An 18,314-nucleotide genomic window follows, 5' to 3' on the forward strand; every position below is an offset into this window, starting at 1 on the left:
GAACCCAGTCTGGAGTCTCCTGCGTGCCCCAGCTCCCCTCCTGTTCCCAGTAAATCCCCGTTTGTCAGTATCTCTGAGCATGGATGGCCATTTGGGCAGCCTGGCCACAGGGAGGGGTGGGCGTGGAGGCCTGCCCCCCTCCTCTTCCACCCTGGCTCCCTTCTCTGGAACCCCCTCTGTCTCATGGTTCCCTGGCCACTGCTTCACGAGGCTGCAGGCTCGCCCCCTGCTCTCCTCTGATCCAGCTTGTCCTCCGCGCTTCCTGCTTGCTTCGGCACAGCGCGGCCGGCATGGGTTGCAGTTCCAGGTTATAAACCCGCAGAGCGGGTCGGTTCACGGAGACGCTGGAGTGGGACTGTTCCCAGGTCTAAGCTTGTACTGCCCACTGCACGACCGGCCAACATCGAGAGGCGAGCTGTTGGGACAGGGAATAACGACTTTATTCCCAAATCCAGCAGACCAAGAGGATGGTGGGCTTGTGCCCCCAAAGAACCATCTTGCCTGACTTAGAATTCAGGCTCCTTTTTTTTTTTGTGGTACACGGGCCTCTCACTGCTGTGGCCTCTCCCGTTGCGGAGCACAGGCTCCGGACGCGCAGGCTCAGCGGCCATGGCTCACGGGCCCAGCCGCTCCGCGGCATGTGGGATCTTCCCGGACCGGGGCACGAACCCGCATCCCCTGCATCAGCAGGCGGACTCTCAACCACTGTGCCACCAGGGAAGCCCCAGGCTCCTTTTATACGAAAAGGGGAGGGGGTAAAGTGAAACACTTCCTGGTTCCCGTCAGCCCCCAGAGGGGATGTGTTCATTTCTTCTTCCCTGCAGTCATTCACAGGTGGGCCTGGGCAGGAGGTTTCCTGTGAGCTAAACAGAGGTATTTTAGCTTAACGCTCATTACCTGGGAGGCAGGGTTCCCAGAGATGGGCCACTATGTATAATTTAAGCTTATAGGCAACATCTCTTTAGTGATGAACTTGTGATAGGATGGATACAAAGGTTCTTCCCTATTACAAGATCACATTGTGATAACAGAGCAGGATGTCGAGGCTGCGCGCCTGCCAAGGGTCTCCCAGCCCGCTGTCTCTGTCCTGGCAGAGCCCTCCGTGCCCCCCCCACCCCAGTCCTGCCGAGGTTTGCCTGGGGTGCCACTTTTCCCACATCCTGGGATCTCTGCTGCACTGGGAACCACAGCAGCAGTGTGGCGTGTTGGTAGCCCAGGCCAGTGCAGGGTGAGGAGGGCAGGTGGGCTGGCCAGTCAGGGACAGGGCACTGCCCAAGGGAAGGGGGTCCGGCCAGCGGCTGGGGGCCAGTCCGTCAGGGCCTGTGGCTGAAAGTCAGGTCTGCGGTCAGGATCCGGCAGGTGGCCAGGAACTCCAGGGAGGCTCTGAGGCCAGGTGACTGCTGTGGTCAGGTGCAGCGAGGCCGCAGGGGCAGGGAGCCGGGCAGGTGGCCGGCACGGACCCAGCTGGGACCTGTGCACAGCTTGCCAGGCAGGGGCTCATCCAGCCTGTGGCCTTGCGTGGTGCTTGGTAAATATGTGTGTCACTGAGTACCTTTCCATTAGCAGGCCAAGTAACTAGTGTGAGAGCTGTGTGTTCTGAGCTTAACATTAAATAAAGAAGCAAATGGGTCAAAATTAATAGGAAAGAAAAGAGTTGTATGTTTGAGACAGTGTTTGGTCATCAAAAAATAAGAAGTGTAGGACTTCCTTTGTGGCGCAGTGGTAAAGAATCCGCCTGCCAATGCAGGGGACACGGGTTCGAGCCCTGATCCGGGAAGATCCCACAAGCCGCGAAGCAACTAAGCCCATGCGCCACAACTACTGAGCCTGTGCTCTAAAGCCCGCGAGCCGCAACTACTGAGCCCACGTGCCACAACTACTGAAGCCCCTGCGCCTAGAGCCCGCGCTCGGCAACAAGAGAAGCCACCGCAATGAGAAGCCCGGGCACCGCAACGAAGAGTAGCCCCCGCTCGCCGCAACTAGAGAAAGCCCGCGCGCAGCAACGAAGACCCAACGCAGCCAAAAAAAACTAAATAAATAAAGTGTGCCCGTGAGGAATGCAGCTCTGTGCTTGCCCTGCTGCCCTCACCCGGCGTCTGAGCTGAGCAGCCAGGACCCCAGAGGGATCCCCGAGGGTGGGAACGGGCACTCTGGTGTTGGGCGTGACTCCCGTGAGCACGGGAACCTTGCGAAGCCGGGACTCATCATGCTGTCTTGAACTAACAGAGATCTTGCTTCTTCTCCCCCTCTAAGAGCCGAGGAGCCGCCCGCTCAGCAGCCTCCGAAAGGGCAGGCCCAGGTCAATAACGGAGCAGGTAGGCCTGGGGGACGGAGATGCGGTGGGGGTGGGGGGTGGTTCTGTTCCCGGGCGCACTTGCTCACTTCCGGGGATCCCCTCCTGTTGGAACTGGGTTAGTGTCTCTGATTACCGGTTGGCGAGTCTCCGTAGCAGATGCAAGGCATTCGATCAAAACGTGACTTTATTTTCTCCTAAAAATACAATGCGACATCTCTCCCAGCCCTTCCCCGAAGAGGAATCATGTCGTGGTCACACTGGCTGCTTGGCCCCTGGCCTGGCGACCTGCTTCCAGAGGCCGGCTGTCCTGACAAGGGGGTGAGTGGGGAGGTGGGGTCAGCTGCGGGCATTGTGTCCCAGCACCCCCAGGTCAGGACGCAGAGCTCCTTTCAGTGCCTTTTCTTCCCACCCCGGGCTCGAGTTCCTTATCTCCCTCAGCACTTGGTACTTTCTGAAGCTGTCCTTCAGAGGATGGCATGGGAGGAAACTGGGCCTCTCGAGGGGCCGGATTTGTGGTGCACTCAGGCCCCTCGCAGGCTGAGAAGGTGGGAGAGGGGATAGGGTTAGGGTTGACGGTAAGCCCCTGCCTGTGCTGGGGGCTCAGGGCTACAACAGGAGGGCCTTCGGTTAAGCCCTGCCCAGTGTGAAGGTGAGGAGACCAGGGCCCGGGAGGGAAGGCCTCTCAGGCTTCCGCTCCAGGTGGAGGCTGAGCTCAGACCAGAGCCGGGTCCTGACCCCCCACCTGCCGTCCAGAGAGGGAGACGCCTCTTTCCCAGGGCCCCGGTGCTGGGCCCGCAGACAGGCCAGCCGGCTGCGGCATTGGCTGCTGCGTCCACTGGGTCACAGTCCCCCGGGTTCTCAGGGTTCATGACCAGTGGCCCAGGTTCCAAGCCAGGAGCAGCGCTGGAGACCCCCCCCCGCCCCCTCCAAGGCCCCTGCTGTGTGTGGAGTTGATGAGCCTCCTGTGCTTGTGGGAAGTGTCAGAGGAGAGTCCCTCCACCCCGTACCCACAGCGGGGGTCACCGTGTCGTGCTCTGCGTGGGAGGTGGGGAGTGTGGGTAGGGAGGGAAGGACCCCACCAAGCGCAGCGCCGAGCACGGAGGTGGCGGGGACGGGTGCTCTGCGTGGTGCTGGGGAAGAGGGGCTTGGGAGCGCCGTGAGGCCTGTCCACTCGGGCAGCCCGCCTGACCTAGACCCGGGGTCGGCGAACTACAGCTCCCCGTCTGCCTTTACATTGAAAAAAATCTTCTTACACTTTTAAATGGTTGAAAAAAAATCAAAAGGATTTGACACGTGAACGTTGCATAAATTTCAAATTTCAGCGTCGTCAGTGTGGTTTCATGGGGACGCAGCCACGCCCGTCCCATTACTCAGTGTCCACGGCTGCTGTCCAAGCGGTTATAGGGCTGAGCCTGCCTAGACCCTCCCGCTAAAGACTCTGTCGTGCTCCAGGTGGGCTGTGAGAACCCCGGGCCCTTGCCGCCCCTCCTCTGGGCATTTCTGAGCCTCGCGGCTTCTGTGTGCGCCGCCTTCCATCCCCCGGCCTCCGTCCCTTCGAGCTGGCAGCACACGACCACCTGCGTGCAGTCCATCCCCCTCTGACTGTGGTGGGACAGCGCCCCCTGCAGGCGACTCCACGGCCTGCTCTCCGAAGGGACAGACTTGTTCCACGGGATTCGGGCTGGTTTTCTCGAGTCTGACAGTGGATGACTTCACTCAGTGGCGTCCCCAGCGGACCACAGCCGCTGACGCACGCCCACTGGCTGTTCCCCAGGGTCCGGGTGTCCCTGGAAGTGAGCCCACCTGGCCAGTTCCCAGACCAACCAGTGTGCCCGGCGGGGGGGGGTGGTCAACGCAGCACCGGTGGTGGGCTGAGAGCCCGCCTGGACGGCACCTGTGCCGGGGACAGCCTCCAACAAGCCGGGGGTCGGTGTGAGGAACACGGGGACCCCCGGGGTCTGCATTGGTTGGTTTGCACCTCGTGGTGAAGTGGATCGGGCTCTGTTCTCAGGGCACCCGGCCCCTCACAGTTCTGGCGTGGATGTGCCCTCGCCAGCCCGGCCGGGAGCCCCACCTGCCAGTGCCCCGCCTCTGCCGCTCTGTAAGGCCCCTCTCAGCCTGCTGCCCTCACCCGGAACCCCACCCCATCCTGCAGACCGACGGAGCCAGGGGCTGTGCCCCCGTGTCCAGAAGTGGTTCTATGAGAAATTCGGGGAGTACGTGGAGGACTTCCGGTTCCAGCCCGAGGAGAGCACGGTGGAGACGGAGGAGCCCCTCAGCGCCCGGAGGTGGGGCCCAGGTGGAGGTCGGGGTGGAGGGGCAGCTGTCCCGGCAGGACAGGACTCCTCGGGGCCGACAAGCAAAGCCCGGGAGGTTTCGCGGGGGCGGCCGCACGGCCGTGCCCCCCAGTCAGTGGTCGTACTGGTGCTTTGTGACAGACGCCACGCGGGGATGGTGGCGACCCCGAGAGTGCCTGCAGGCCGGGCCGGGCCCTCAGACTTGGGTGGGGGCGGCGTGGGCGGGAGACGAGGAAGCCTCCCCCCATGGGTCACCCGTGCTCCCCGAGGGCCCGCAGGGAGCTGCGGGGTCAGGACGCGGCTGCGGCCGAGTGGGTGCTGGCGCTCATCTCTTCCCCCCTCTTAGGTTGACCGAGAACATGAGGAGGCTCAGTAAGTACCCGGCGTGGACTCAGTAAGTACCCGCTCGTCGCTGTGGCTGTGTGAGCCGCTGGGGCCGGGGCTGCCCGGGCGGTGACTGCGGTCTTGCACTGAACTGGACTTGCTTCCGGAAGCACGTTTTTCAGGAGTTCCCAGCCCAGCCTTCTTTCTAAGGCTGTGGGAAGTATGTCCCAGGCTCACCCCGTCTGTCCGTCCGCCCCTGGCCCGTGGCCAGAAGCCGAGTTTCCCTCCAGGCCTGGGAGCCCCAGCGAAACGCGGTGCTTCTCCAGATACTTGTCAGGGCCCGGGGTGTGCGGACTAAATCCCCGTTCCCCGCCTGCGGGCATGGGCCAGGGCAGACCGGCAGATAGACGTCTCCCCGCGGGGATGGAGGAGGGGCCGCAGCCAGGGAGTGGCCGCGGGAGCGCTGGCCTGGGGTCAGGCGCGCCGGGAGCCCGCGACGGTTGGGGTTTGCTTTGCTCCTTTTGGTTCCTTCCCCCTCCCCGCACCGCCAGCTGGTGCAGCAGCCGGACTGCCAGGTGTGTCCGAGGGCCGGGCTAGCGCTGGCCTGACCGCATGGTCCGTTCTGTCCCCAGAGCGCGGTGCCAAGCCTGTCACCAGCTTTGTGAAGAACCTCTCTGCCTTATCCGACTGGTACTCCGTCTACACGTCTGCCATCGCCTTCACCGTGAGCGCTCCCCGCGGGTGGGTGGTGGGGTGTGCACCCTCCCTGAGGTTCCCTGAGGGACCCACCCATCCCTGCCGTGTGGGAGAGCTCCCGGCCTCGGTGTTTCCGTCTGTAAAGCGGGCTGCAGGGCAGTTGTAAGGACTGGATAAGGGTGTTGTAGGGTGCAGCCTGGGGCTGGCAGTGGGGCTCCCCGCCTGCCCGGAATCCCCGCAGCAGCGTTCTTGGGAGAGGGCCTCGTGCCAAGCTTAGGGCCGACTTTCCCAAGTGGGATGGGGAAGGGCCGGGGGGCGGTCTCTCTGCTTGTGCAGAAACCCGCCGTCCCTCCCATCAGGCACCGGCGCCTGGGGGAGGCTTCTGGCCGGCGCACAGTGGCCTAGGGGCCAAGCAGGCCACCAGGCCTGGGGAAGGTAGGCGGCGTTGGGCCAGCGTCACGGGGTGCTTTGGGGAAGGCAGGCCCAGTTGCAGTCTGAGTTGTCCTGTGGTGGCTGTTCCCAGCCCTGCCCGGGGAGACCCTGCTGTCCAGCGGGAGGAGGATGGACAGGGAGAGCCACAGCCCCCAAAGGCCCCATCTCTGCAGAGGCCCCCATAGGTGGCCTCCACCTGAGAGGGTCCTGAGGGCCGCCCTGAAGCCCCAGGGGCCTCCCGTGGGGATGGTGTGTTGTGCACATGCAGGGGACAGGCCGTGGTGGCCAGGGGCCAGCCCCCCTCACCCTGGAGGTCTCCTCCGGCCGCCCTCACACGCACTCTGCTCCCTGGGGCCTCGGCTGCTTTGGGTCCCAGGTCCCCAGTTCCGCCCGTGTGTTACGGCTGAGCTCACCCTGCCCGCCGTTCAGACCACCTGCCAGGCCTCCTCCTGAACCCACTGCATCCGTCCCCTACCCTCCCTGAGTGCCAGCGCTGTGACCAGCACCCTGCCTGCCCTGTGGTGCGGGGTAGACCGTCAGCAGTGCTGGGTACGCGGATGCCTCCGGCTCTGCCAGGTGGGCCCGCGGTGGCGGTGGGCCAGGACCTGTCTGTAGGGTCAGCCCTCCTCCTGTGATCCCGGGCCACGTCCAGGACGCTCCTTCCGGGGCATGACCGCTCCCAGCCCACCCAGAGTAGTGTTTGCGTCTCCCCTCCTCCCTGAGCGGGTTTGTCTGCGCTGCGTGCCCTGGTCCTCGGGACTGCGGAGGGCCGCTGGGGCCTGGTCTCCCTGTCTGCGAGTGCGGCCTGCCCGGCTGGGGGAGAGAGGGGTCTGGTCTGTCCTGACCCACGCGGGCAGGTCGCCTAACCGTCTCCCTCCCGACCCGTTTCTCTCCAAACCCGCAGGTGTACATGAATGCCGTGTGGCATGGCTGGGCCATCCCCATGTTCTTATTTCTAGCAATTTTGAGGTTATCCCTCAATTACCTCATAGCCAGGTAGGTGCGCCGGTGTGCTGCGTGTGCGCGGCTGTGCCGTCTTCCTGCGTTACACGCACGGCAGGGCACGTGCCGAGCCGGCTCTGTGTCACGTGCTGGCGTTTTGGGAGGTTGTCCTCTAATAGTCCCCGAGCCCCCAGGAGGATGGTTTGCTGCAGCGGGCAGGGTGATCCCCAAACCCCGGCAGCTCTGTCCAGCAGGCTGCCAGCGGGTGCCGGCTTTGGGGCCACTCCGGCCCCTCCTCCGGTCGTGCTGCTTTTGGGCAGGAAAGTCCCCCCTCCACACACACCTCAACAGTGACATCCCAGTGGGCGGAGGCGGGGTTGACGGAGCTGCAGCGGCTCTGTGCCCTGGGAGGTCCCCACTGGTCGGGGTGCAGGTGCCAGAGAGGCGCTGGGACTCAGCAACCCCAGAGCCCAGGGCCACGTGGTGTCTTCCCTGCGCCCTCTCCAAGCACCCGCTTTCCATCTCGAGGCTGGGGGCGGGCGGCCCTATTGGAAGCCAGCACGCTGGGGTGGGAACCCCACGTCCCCGGGCCCTCCCGGGTCTGTGTGGACCTGAGGTCGCCCCACAGAGTGAACCCCAGCTCCACGTCGGGCCTAAGAGGAGGCCCTGCCTTCTGTATTTTCACTGAGCCGTTCAAAAGTTCACTTTACACACTGTTTTTCTAGGTGCTTCTCTGCGGTTGCCTAACTTGGTTCATTTGAAAATGTTTCTCGTAGAAAACTTTTAAGCGCTTATGAAAGGGTTCTCCGTGCCCAGATTAGACGTGGTTCACTAAAGTTGTTGCCGTTGCCACTTCCTTGACTGACTTTGAGAGGCCCGTCACCTCTGGGTGCTTGTAAATGTGTGCCCACCCCGAGGAGGGCCCCTGGGGAGGGATCTGTGGGGGTGACCTGGGTCATCTCCTCTCTGGAGCCTAGGAGGGGGTCCTGCTGGTCTCGGCAGATGGCCGGGTGTTTCTGAAGCTCCTGTCCCAGTGGCCAAAATTTCTGGGGGCGGCTCCTCGTTGGGAGCACAGGCCTGGGGACTTGACGTCACCCCTCTGCAGCCACCGCCTGCAGACGGTGCTGTTGTAAAGGCGTGCTGTCTCCTGTTTGCCAGGGGCTGGAGGATACAGTGGAGCATCGTGCCTGAAGTGTCCGAAGTGGTGGTGAGTCGTGGGAGGGGCTCCGTCGCCAGGGGGGCCAGGCTCTACCTGCCAGTGCTGTGCGGGGGCCGCGGGTCCCCCTGCCAGGCGAGGAGAGGTCGGGGAGGAGGCCAGCCGCCCCCACCCGGAGCCGCGTGGCCGCACCCTGACCCTCACCAGCTGATGCCCGAGCGCCCTTCACGGGCCTGGGCTCGGCTGCGTGGGAGGCAGGTTGGCCTGGCCGGGCCTGGCCTGACCTGACCCTCCTCAGCTGGGACGTGATGTGGAGGGGAGGTAGCGAGGGGGCCCCTGTAGCTGCTCGCAGCCTCCCGTGGAGGGAGGTGGACGGTGGACGGGCTGGACCAGTTTTTACTGGTGTCCTTCACGCCTGTTTGTTTACGCTCTGGCTGCTTTGGGGCCACAGAGGCACACGTGCTTAGCACCTGGCCCTTTACAGAAAGTTTGCCCACCACTCTACGGGGGACTCTGGCCCGTGAGGCTGAACCACCGGGCACAGGCAGGAGGGAGGCCGTGGTGCATGCGTGGGCTTCATCAGGTGTTTGAGCACTTACCATGTGCGTGGAGCACACAGTAGGGGTGCAGGATGTGGTGGTGTCTGCAGGGGCCCCTTTAGACAGGGGTCAGGGAGGGTGTCTCTGGGGAGGCAGGCCCGTGCCCTTGGGCCCTGGTACCTGGAGGTCTTAGGGAGGTTCTTGCTGAATGAACTCAGACAAGCAGGACGAAGTCGGCCCCCTGCTGGGACCTCAGTTCTCCCGCCTGTAAAGTGCGGGTGGGTGCGGGCTCTGTGGTCTCAGATGCGCCTCTGAAGGTGATCTGTTCAAGCAGCCCTGCCCACCTGGGGGGCTGCCTACCACCCTCTCAGGCACCAGACGGGTGTCATCTAGCACAGCTGCCCGTGCTGCCCCCTCGGGCTGGGCCCCCCAGGGATGTCCGTCCCTCTGTGTCGGGGCAGCAGAGACCTGGTCCCTGCCTGGGCTGGGAGGCCTCCTTGCTGTTTTTGTCAGTAATTTCTCTGAACTGATAAATTTCAGTGGAAATTCTCTTTCCCCTTTGACTGAAGGAGCCTCCAAAGGAAGACCTGACCGTGTCTGAGAAGTTCCAGCTCGTGCTGGACGTCGCCCAGAAAGCCCAGGTACCGCTGCCGGGCTCCAGGTGGGGGGGACCCCAGCTACCCATCCCTCCAGACCTGGCTCGTCTGGGAGCTGACACCCGAGACAACCCGGCTGGTGGGGAGGGCCCTCTTGGCTTGGTCTGACGCCGGCGCCCCAGTTGGCGGAGGCCCTCCTGACCAGTGCCAGGCGAGCTCCTGGGAGGGTGCGGGCCTGGGTCCCTCATCTCGAGCGGTGCCTTAACCCGTGATTCGGACCGGACCGTCACCCGGTCCTCGGCCTGGGAGCGGCTGGGCAGGACCACGGGCTCCGTGGTGCTGGCTGTGGTCTCCCGGGTGCTGGCTGTGGTCTCCCGGGTGCTGGGCGTCTCCAGCATTGCCCTGTGGCCCCAGGGGTGTGTCGTGACCGCAGCTGCTTCCTCACACAGAACCTCTTTGGCAAGATGGCTGACATCTTGGAAAAGATCAAGAAGTAAGTCGTCAGCCCCTGGCCGGCCGCGTCTAGACTGCGCCCGCCACCTGGCTGAACCTCCCCTCTCCTCTCCAGCCTGTTCATGTGGGTGCAGCCTGAGATCACCCAGAAGCTGTACATCGCGCTGTGGGCCGCCTTCCTCGCCTCCTGCTTCTTCCCCTACCGCCTGGTGGGGTTGGCCGTGGGTAAGGAGCCTGCCGACGGTCAGCGCGACATGCCGTCTGATCAGCACCGTGAGCTCTGTCCACGGTGCGTGGGTTGGGGGCGGGCAGGGAGCACCCGGCCTGAGCTGGAGTGTTGGCTGTGGCAGTCACACAGTTCGGGGGCCTCATGGTCTGGGCACTGTGCCCACCTGCCCTTCGGCCCCCAGCGTGCAGGTGGGTCCTCGGTCTCTCGCCCCCTCCCCGCCCCCCTCGCCAGGAAAACCAGGGCAGGCAAGTGAGGCCGTGGGGGGAATGACAAACGCCAACGCAAGTGCAGCGTGCTCCGGGCTGTCTCGTTTCTCTGGGGACCTGGACCAACGCAGGTGCCCTGACCAGGAGGCGGGAGCCCCTGGCCGTCACTGCCGGCTCACCTGGTCAGGCGCGGGCAGGCTGGGGACGGGTCCCCCGCAGTCCTGCTCACGTCCCCTTTGGAGGATGGTGGCTCGTGGTTTTGTTCGGTTGGTCGGTTTTAGGGACAGGTTAGTGTTTGGCCTGAGCGACCTCTGGGTTGGAGGTAACAACACATACACAGAAGCGGCTTCCGTTTCAGCTGGGGTCACTTCCCTGCCCTGTGTAACCACCCCAGGACCATCGGCCCACACGTGGGTCCCGGGAGGCCCTCCACGGAGCGCCCGGCGGGGCGGGGACCACTGCGGCCACAGGGGCAGGGCCGCAGGATCCTGGAGAAATGGGACCTTATTCTGCCCCCAGGACTCTACGCCGGAATCAAGCTTTTTGTCATTGATTTTATCTTCAAACGCTGCCCGAGGCTGAGAGCCAAGTATGACACTCCCTACATCATCTGGAAGAGCCTCCCTACGGACCCCCAGCTCAAGGAGCGCTCCAGCACTGCCGTGTCACGCAGGGTAGGCCCCGCAGCGGCCGGGAGATGCGCCGGCCACACTCTGCTGTCCCTCACTTCCGGCTTGCGGGGAGGCTGGTGTCTCTGATTTTCGGGGCCCTTGAAACAGACAATTTAAGACAGCTGCGGGGGTGGATTCGCTGTGACCGGCTCTGCTGTCCTGAAGGTCCAGGGCGGGCACCCTGGGGCCGGCCAGCCCTGGGCAGGGGACAGCTGCTGGGGGAGGCTGTGCAGCGCTTGGAGACTGGTCGGGGGGCCCCTACCCACCTAGACTGGTTGGGCCCCGCCAGGTGAGGCCGGCCCCCAGGCCAAGGGCAGGAGGGTACAGGGCCTTGCCCGTGACTACTGAGACCCTGGGAGCCTTGGGAGCAGGGAGCCCTGGGAGTGACTGCTCTCTGGGTGGGTGCCGGGTCCCTGCTGTTCCCGGCAAGGGCACAGCAAGGCCGAGATGGGCACATTTTGTGCTCACGGGCTGGGACTAGGTGGAAGGCTGTGTGGGCATTAGGCACCCTGTCCAGAGCCAGGACGAGGAAGGCAATCTGGCCTTGGTGCTCTTTCTGGGGTCTCAGACTAGTGGGGAGGTTCTGGGCTCAGCAGGACTCCCATGGAGGTGTAGGAAGGCTTCCTGGAGGTGGTGACGTTGGATTTCAGAGTCTCGTGTATGAGTGTCCTCTGAAGAAAGGGTGTCTGGGAACTGATGCTTTTGTCCGTGGAAGGGAAGCTCTGGGTCAAGTGTGGGTCAGGCTTCCTGGGTTCTAGGACAACAGAGCTTGTTGGGGCCACAGACTCGCAAGCCAGGTGTGCAGCCGGGCAGTCAGTAGCAGCCTGCACCTGGGGAGCCGGTGAGTGGGCTCTGGTCATGCAGACGGAGGTGGACCCAAGGGCTGAGGCCCAAGAGCAGGCAGCCTGGCTCCCTGAGCGTCACAGACTCAAGAGGCTGGGGGGTGGGCTTTCCGGGGTGGAGGGCGACCCCACCAGGGCGTCCCGCGGCCGTGTGTCTGCGCGTGCTGCTTGCTCAGCTGGTGTTTACCGCCTCGTGTCACGAGGACCCACCTTTCCTTCCGTGGCCGCACGTGTGTGTGGTCCCGTCCGGCCAGCTGTCGGGACACGACAAGGTACGGTGTCCGTGTGGTACCCGCACCCCCACGCCGTGCCCTGATGCTGCGCGTTGCTATGGTCTGACTCCATTTGACTTGCCAACCTTGCTCTCGGTGGCCTGTCCTGCGGCCGGTCCCGGTGTCCGCAGCGCGGGCGTGAGCGCTTGACGGTTCCGCACAGACCGCACGTGCTGGGTCGGGCTCGGCACAGTGCCTAGGGCGTGGCGTCGCGGGGAGAGGGTCTGCCCGCCGCAGCCGGGCTGCCTCTGCCCAGGCGGGGGCTCGGGGGCGAGGAGGACGCGACCCCACGTCTGGGTGTGCCTGCCTCTCGGCTCGTCTGTCCGCGTGTGCGCAGGCGGGGCCTGGGCGGGGCGGGGCGAGGCTGCGTGCGTGCGTGCGTGCGTGCGTCCCCGCGCGGCCCCGCCCCTTTCCGGCCCGCCCACCCCGGCTGGCGGGGCTGACGGGGACGTCGTGTGCCCTCGGCAGCCGCAGACGGCCTCCTCGCGCAGCTACGTGTCCAGCGCGCCCGGCGGCCTGAGCAAGGACGAGGACGCCAGCCGCGTCCACGGCGCCAAGAAGAGCAATTTCCATGAAATCTTTAACTTGACAGAAAACGAGCGTCCGCTGGCGGGTACGTGTGTACTGAGCCCGTGGCCAGGCCAGGCGGGGTCGCCCGCCCCAGAGCTGGGGGACCCGACGGGGGCCGAGGGAGGGCCGGCCGCCCGCCTCCGCCTTCCCGGGCGTCCTGGGCGGGTGGGTCGGAGGGGCCGAGCGCGTCTGCAGTGGGTGGCTTGACAGCGGAAAGGCAGGCCGGCCGGCCCCGAAGCGGAGCCGCAGAGCGCCACGCGTGCAGGGGCTTCCCGGTCCCGCCTTGGCCAGCCCGTCCCTTGCTGTGGCCTCCTAGAAAGCTGGGTGGTGACAGGTGACGCGGGAGCCCAGGGCCCTGCTCGGCCTCCCCCGAAACTCCTGCGCTGCCCGGCTCTCCGTGCGGCGGGTCGGGGGCCCTTAAACGGTTTGGCCTGTGTCGTGTGTGATACCAACTGCAGAAAGAGAACTTCGGAGAATTTAAGTTTTGACCTTCTCCTGAGCTCCTTTTCTGCTGACCCAGACCGTGAACCTTGAGAGTCGTGGCCGTAGTTTGATTTATTTAAATTGTGCTTTTCCTTTAAAAATAAAAAACAACAAAATCCCTGCCCATTGACGTGGGAGGGGAAACATCTGCTTTCCAGAGGCTCTCAGAGGCCAGTTTCCTCCCACTGTGGGTGTCATCTGGTGGTGGAGGGTGAACGTCAGCACATCCTTGATAAAGCCAGTGCTTGAGGGTTCCGACGTCAAGCCAGAGGGCGGGTATTTCTAGTAGGAAAGGTCACGGGCTGCTTTTGTCCCCGTCAGTGTGTGAGAGCGGCTGGCGGTGCTGCTTGATAAACAGAGACCGCAAGATGCCGACCGACTACATCAGGAACGGGGTCCTGTACGTGACGGAGAAGTGAGTGAGCCTGTCGGCGGCTGCGGGCGGGCGCGCCCTCCGGCGGGGGCCAGGATTAGAGGGGGCGCCTCGCGGGCCCCGCGGTCCAGGGCGGCCCAGCCGTGGGGGCCCCTAGCCCTGCCGACACCCCAACTCCTGCTGGCTCCCGGCCCCCCGGGTGGGGAGGTGCTGCCTCTGAGCCGGACGCAGCCGGGGCCGCAGGCCGTCATTTCCCCAGGCCCCGGGATGCCCTGGTCTGGGTGCTCAATGTCGTGTGGCGGGAACCGTGCGGTTCCCCCAGCCAGGGCCCTGGCCCCAGGGCGGCAGCAGGGTTCTTGTTACCCTCCTTCTGGGGTGTAGCAGCCCAGCTACTCCCAGGGGTGGGAGGGGGTGGAGCAGGTGCAGGGTGGGGTCTGTGCTTAGCCCTGGGGTCCCTCGGCACCTTGCCCCCCACTCTCAGCTAAGGACCACCTGTTCGCCTCTGCCCCCTCGCTGGAGGAACTGGCCGGGGAGGCCGACACACAGGTCTCTTGTTGGGCGTCCGGGGATGCTCACGTCACGGGAACGTGAGTCGGGTTCAGTGTAGAGCAGTGGGGTTTGAACCTGAGAAGCGGAGAGACTCGGTAAGAATGAAATGGGTTGTAAGAGGCCGGCGCGTCGCGGCAGGTGAGGGGCCCTGTGTCTGGCTGTGGCTGCAGCCGCCGGGCACGGTCCCCTCTGGCTCACCTGCTGGGCTGTGCTCTGTCCACCCCTGCCCCCTGCCGCCGCCGGTAGTTACCTATGCTTCGAAAGCTCCAAGTCCGGCTTCTCCAAGAGGAACAAAGTCATCAAGCTGGTGGACATCACGGACATCCAGAAGGTGGGTGCGGCCCCTACTCGCCCTCACCCCCAATCTCAGGAGCGGAGGAGCGGCGGGGTCGCGAAGCCGGCGGCCGAGTTGGGAGCGGGGTGCGATTAGAACAAAACGAGGGGTGCCGTCTGGACTGTCAGGCAGGCGTCGTTTCTCCCCGCGGCAGGGCCCCGCTTCTAGGTGGTGTCTGTGCGGAGCCCCACGGCCCGTCGGGGGGTATCCACGTGCCGCGGGCTGTGCGCTCTCTTCTGCCGGGTGGACCGGCGTCTGGTGTCCTCGCACGGATGGTGTGTGTGGGGGTGGGGTGGGCAGTGAGCTGGGCCCCCTTGGCCCTGAGACGTTCCCCTGGGGCAGGCTGTCCCGTCTCCGGCACTCCCCAGCACTTTCCATCGTGTCACGTGGAGCAGGTACAGGTGTGCGCAGAGCCTGACACACACACCTGGCGGGGGGGGGGGGGGGCCAGGTCCACCCACGCCCCCTCTGGTCCTCCTGGGTGGGCCCCCAGGGGTCCGCTGGGCAGCGTCTCCTTTCCTCTGAGGGTGTGTCAGGAGCACCCCTGTGGCTGTGGTGGGTCCCTCCCTCCCAGAGACGTGTGTGGTCGGAGGAGCAAGATTGGGCTGGGGGACCTGCTCCCCCCACGTGGTGCTCCTTGGGGGGCCCCGGTGAGGCTGGGCGGGTGTGTCAGCAGGTCTAGTGTTCCGCTCACCGTCAGTCCTCGTCCTCTGCTGGCTGGGGAGGCCCAGGCCCGTCTGGGGCTCCGTGGATTGCACCCTGGGGTGTGGGGAGGGTGGCCCCGTCTCCAGGGGGGCCCATGGTGACAGGCACGCCGTTGGCTTTCAGTACAAGGTCCTCTCCGTCCTCCCGGGGTCGGGCATGGGGATTGCCGTGTCCACGCCATCAACACAGAAAGTAAGTGCTGGGCGGGGGCCGGGGAGGCGGCGGCGGCGGGGGGCCGGGCGTGGCTCTGAGCGCAGGTCGGCCAGGCTTGCGGCCCGGCAGAGGGGCCTGGGAAGTCCCCTCCCTCCCTGGGCAGGAGGCTGCGGCCCGGCGCAGGTGCTGGGCGAGGGCGGCGGCGGCTCCGTGTGGACCTGGCCGCGCGTGGACACACCGCCGGTGCTTCCCCTCCCCGCCAGCCGCTGGTGTTCGGCGCCATGGTGCACAGAGACGAGGCGTTCGAGACCATCTTCAGCCAGTACATGAAGATCACGGCGGCGGCGGCATCGGGCGGTGACAGCTAGGTTGGCTCGCCGTGACGTCGCTGGGAGTTTTTCTTTTTTGAACAATTCGGTAGTGGAGAAAAATTGGACATCCTCGTGATCTTTCGCAATAACCCCCCCCACCCCCGATCTGTGGTTTCTATTGTGTTGACCCTGCGTTTTACAGACCCCTTCGCTTAGGGGTCGGGACTCTCGAGGGCGCGTCTTGTGGACGCGAGGCCACCGGGAAGGATGACACGCAGGACACACCGCCAAGCACAGCTGTGCCTTCTCTGTCCCCACCGGGCGGAGACCGGCGCGGCCGCACCCCGGCTCTCGGAGGCCAGCAGCTCTGCCACACCAAAGCCATACGAGGAGCACACGGGGCCCTCCCCGGGGTGAAGGACGCCGGCGACAGGCGACGTGGGGGCCCCTAGCCAGCGCCACGAACGGGCCCGTCCTTTAGGGAGACCCCCGTGCACGTTCTGGGAGCGCGGTGCTGACCAGCTGGCCGGGGGCCCGAGATCAGCTCCTCAGGAGGAGGCAGAGTGCCGTGCGGTGCAAAGGCCCAGGAGGACGGCCGCTTCGGGGGTGCTCCGAGCCCCGGAGCCGCCCCCGCCTCCAGGCTGCTGTGCCGGGGTGGGAGTGGACAGAGCGCCTCAGGCCCGAGGGGGCCCAGGCTGGCAGAGGGCCTGCCCACGGGGGCTGTGCGGGGACGCTGGGGAGGTCAGCCGGCTTCGGGGAGTGACCGCGAGCAGAGCCCAGAGGTCGGGGTCCGCAGCCCTAGTGCCTGCACACACTCGGCGGGGAGGGGGGAGAGCCCTCACTCTCGGGGAGGTCAGAGCACGCGTCTCGCAGGCCCGGTGTCCCATTGGGACTGACTGGCCAAAGGCCTCGGGGACGGACACGCGCAGGAGACGGCGGGGCCACCCCTGCTCGGTACACTCCCGACACGGGCACCTCCGGCCCCTCAGCTTGTCCTGAGTCCTCTGGGTGTCACGGAGATCGTTGTTTTTTGAAGAAACAGAAGATTATATTTTTTACAGAGAGCAAGCTGTTTTTCTTATTTTTGTATCGTTTTTCAGACGTAATTTTTACCTTTGCTCCCTATTTGCTGGTTGGGCGGGCGATTCAGTGGCGTCACTCCTGTCACCCCTTGGTGGGGGGACCCCGCGGAGTGCGCTCGGGAGCCACGCCCACCAGCCAGACAAGCACACGCCCCGGCCCAGTCGTGAGGTCCCGGGGCCCTGCGGTGGCCGCCCAGCTCCTGGTCTCCCTGGCGTCGGTGTCTTGTGACCTTTCAGAGACGAAGGCAGAGCCCGCCCGAGACCTGGGCTTTGCCCCACAGTCGGTGCAGGCGGACCGGGTTCTGGGGGGGGCTGTGGGTTCACACCCAGTGGGGGACCCCCTCTGTGCCCGGGGCAAGGCAGGGTGGGCCCTGAACTGGCCCAGGGTGACTGCGGGGCGACACCTGTGGGTGCTGCTCAAGCCCCACTCCCCGGGGCTGCTGTGGGCTCGACACGTGGGACTCTGTCCCCATGCACTGTGGGTGTGTCCCTGCGTGGAATGGACTTGCCTCCTTCAGAGTGGCGTGGTTTGCTTTGAGTCCCTTCTGAGGAGCAAGGGAGATGAAAACTGACCACGTGCGGGGTGGCCGTCCCCAGCTGCACAGTGGCCCACGGCAGGTCCCTCTTTGAAAGCCCAGGGCCCCTGCCGGGAAGAGCACGGGCCTGTGCGGGCTCCCTGTCGGGGAGAGCCTGGAGTTTTATTGAGTTGTGTAAATCTGGGCAGGTGTTTAATTTCTGCGACTAATCACTGAACTAGAATGAATGTTAAATTTTTTATGTCTGGAGCTCAGTCTATTTTGGATCTGTAAATACTCATTACCAGTGTAACTTTTGTTCAACAAAAGGATTGTACTGTATGAAGAACTGATGAAAAAATGCCCCGTAACATTTTTTTAAAGAAAAAGTCTTGTATAAATTATAAATTTTTATTTAAATAAACCTGTAATGCTTTGTGCTAAGGTCGGGGGGCTGTTTTCCTGGCAGGGTCCCCGCGCACCGTGGGCACCTGGAGTGGGACAGGCTGGCACCACGGGCCCCTTGCGGTGGCCCAGGGCCCCTGTGGCCACTAGCACTAGAGGGCAGTGGGGATTTCAGCACCAAGGCCGAGGAGTGAGGTGGGCACCCAGGGAGTGGGCTGGGGGCGGGGGAAGCTGTGGACATTGGGAGGAGGGAGGCAGGGGCCCAGCTTCCAGAAGAAGGAAGCCAAGGATGGGTGGTGGCCAGTGGGGGAGGAGCGCCCAGGGGCTGGCACGTGCCACGGGGGCGGGGGGGCTCAGGGATGGGGCCGAAGCAGCACTTGAAGTTTGGGGTACAGGTCCTGGCCCCGCCCAGAGGCGCCTCTCCTCGGGGGCCCTGGGCATCCCTGGGGCCAGCTGCTGCTTGCAGCCCTCCCCGAGGTCTGAGGCTGAGGGGGGCCCTGGGCAGAGGGGTCCCTAGTAGCGCATGTGGCTCAGCTGGTCCAGTTGCTAGCACTGGACCCAGAGGGATGCAGGAACCTGCCTGGCTTCTGAGACCCCCAAGGTCGCACGCTGACCTGTGCTGGGGACACCCAAGGGCCCCCTGCACCCTGAGCCCCCCGGGAGGCAGAGGCCTGCCCAGGTCCCTCAGGGAGTGGCCAGAGCTGGATGGAAACCAGGTCCAGTGGGCCAGCTCCGCGGTGAGGGGGGCGGCCTTGGATACCACATCCGTCTCCCTATCCCTTCATTCATCCATCCATCCATCCACCTGTCCATCCGCCCACTTCCGGCGCTGTCCTAGGTGCTGGACACAGCAGTGACGGGACAGCGGTCCCTGGGGAACCTG

The 18,314-nt window shown here is 64.7% G+C and overlaps 1 protein-coding gene across 11 annotated transcripts in view; it reads left to right on the forward strand.

Annotated features, from left to right (window-relative positions):
* GRAMD4 (GRAM domain containing 4) overlaps positions 1-17,470 on the forward strand; it is a 77,571-nt gene extending 60,101 nt beyond the window's left edge. For 10 of the 11 annotated variants that reach the window (XM_004279595.4, XM_033405296.2, XM_049694609.1 and 7 more), the window contains 15 exons: positions 2,254-2,315; positions 4,452-4,584; positions 4,940-4,965; positions 5,550-5,641; positions 6,950-7,041; positions 8,146-8,194; positions 9,252-9,323; positions 9,728-9,771; positions 9,847-9,956; positions 10,686-10,840; positions 12,420-12,564; positions 13,326-13,419; positions 14,173-14,257; positions 15,089-15,157; positions 15,382-17,470. In XM_004279595.4, the coding sequence (XP_004279643.2) occupies positions 2,254-2,315; positions 4,452-4,584; positions 4,940-4,965; positions 5,550-5,641; positions 6,950-7,041; positions 8,146-8,194; positions 9,252-9,323; positions 9,728-9,771; positions 9,847-9,956; positions 10,686-10,840; positions 12,420-12,564; positions 13,326-13,419; positions 14,173-14,257; positions 15,089-15,157; positions 15,382-15,486 (1,333 nt within the window). In that variant the 3' untranslated portion in view covers positions 15,487-17,470. Of the gene's footprint in view, positions 1-2,253; positions 2,316-4,451; positions 4,585-4,939; positions 4,966-5,549; positions 5,642-6,949; positions 7,042-8,145; positions 8,195-9,251; positions 9,324-9,727; positions 9,772-9,846; positions 9,957-10,685; positions 10,841-12,419; positions 12,565-13,325; positions 13,420-14,064; positions 14,086-14,172; positions 14,258-15,088; positions 15,158-15,381 lie in introns of those variants that run through there. The other variant, XM_049694607.1, reaches the window with a different exon arrangement.
* The last annotated feature ends 844 nt before the right edge of the window (positions 17,471-18,314 follow it).

Source organism: Orcinus orca, chromosome 11, assembly GCF_937001465.1.
Source record: "Orcinus orca chromosome 11, mOrcOrc1.1, whole genome shotgun sequence".
Taxonomy (NCBI): domain Eukaryota; kingdom Metazoa; phylum Chordata; class Mammalia; order Artiodactyla; family Delphinidae; genus Orcinus; species Orcinus orca.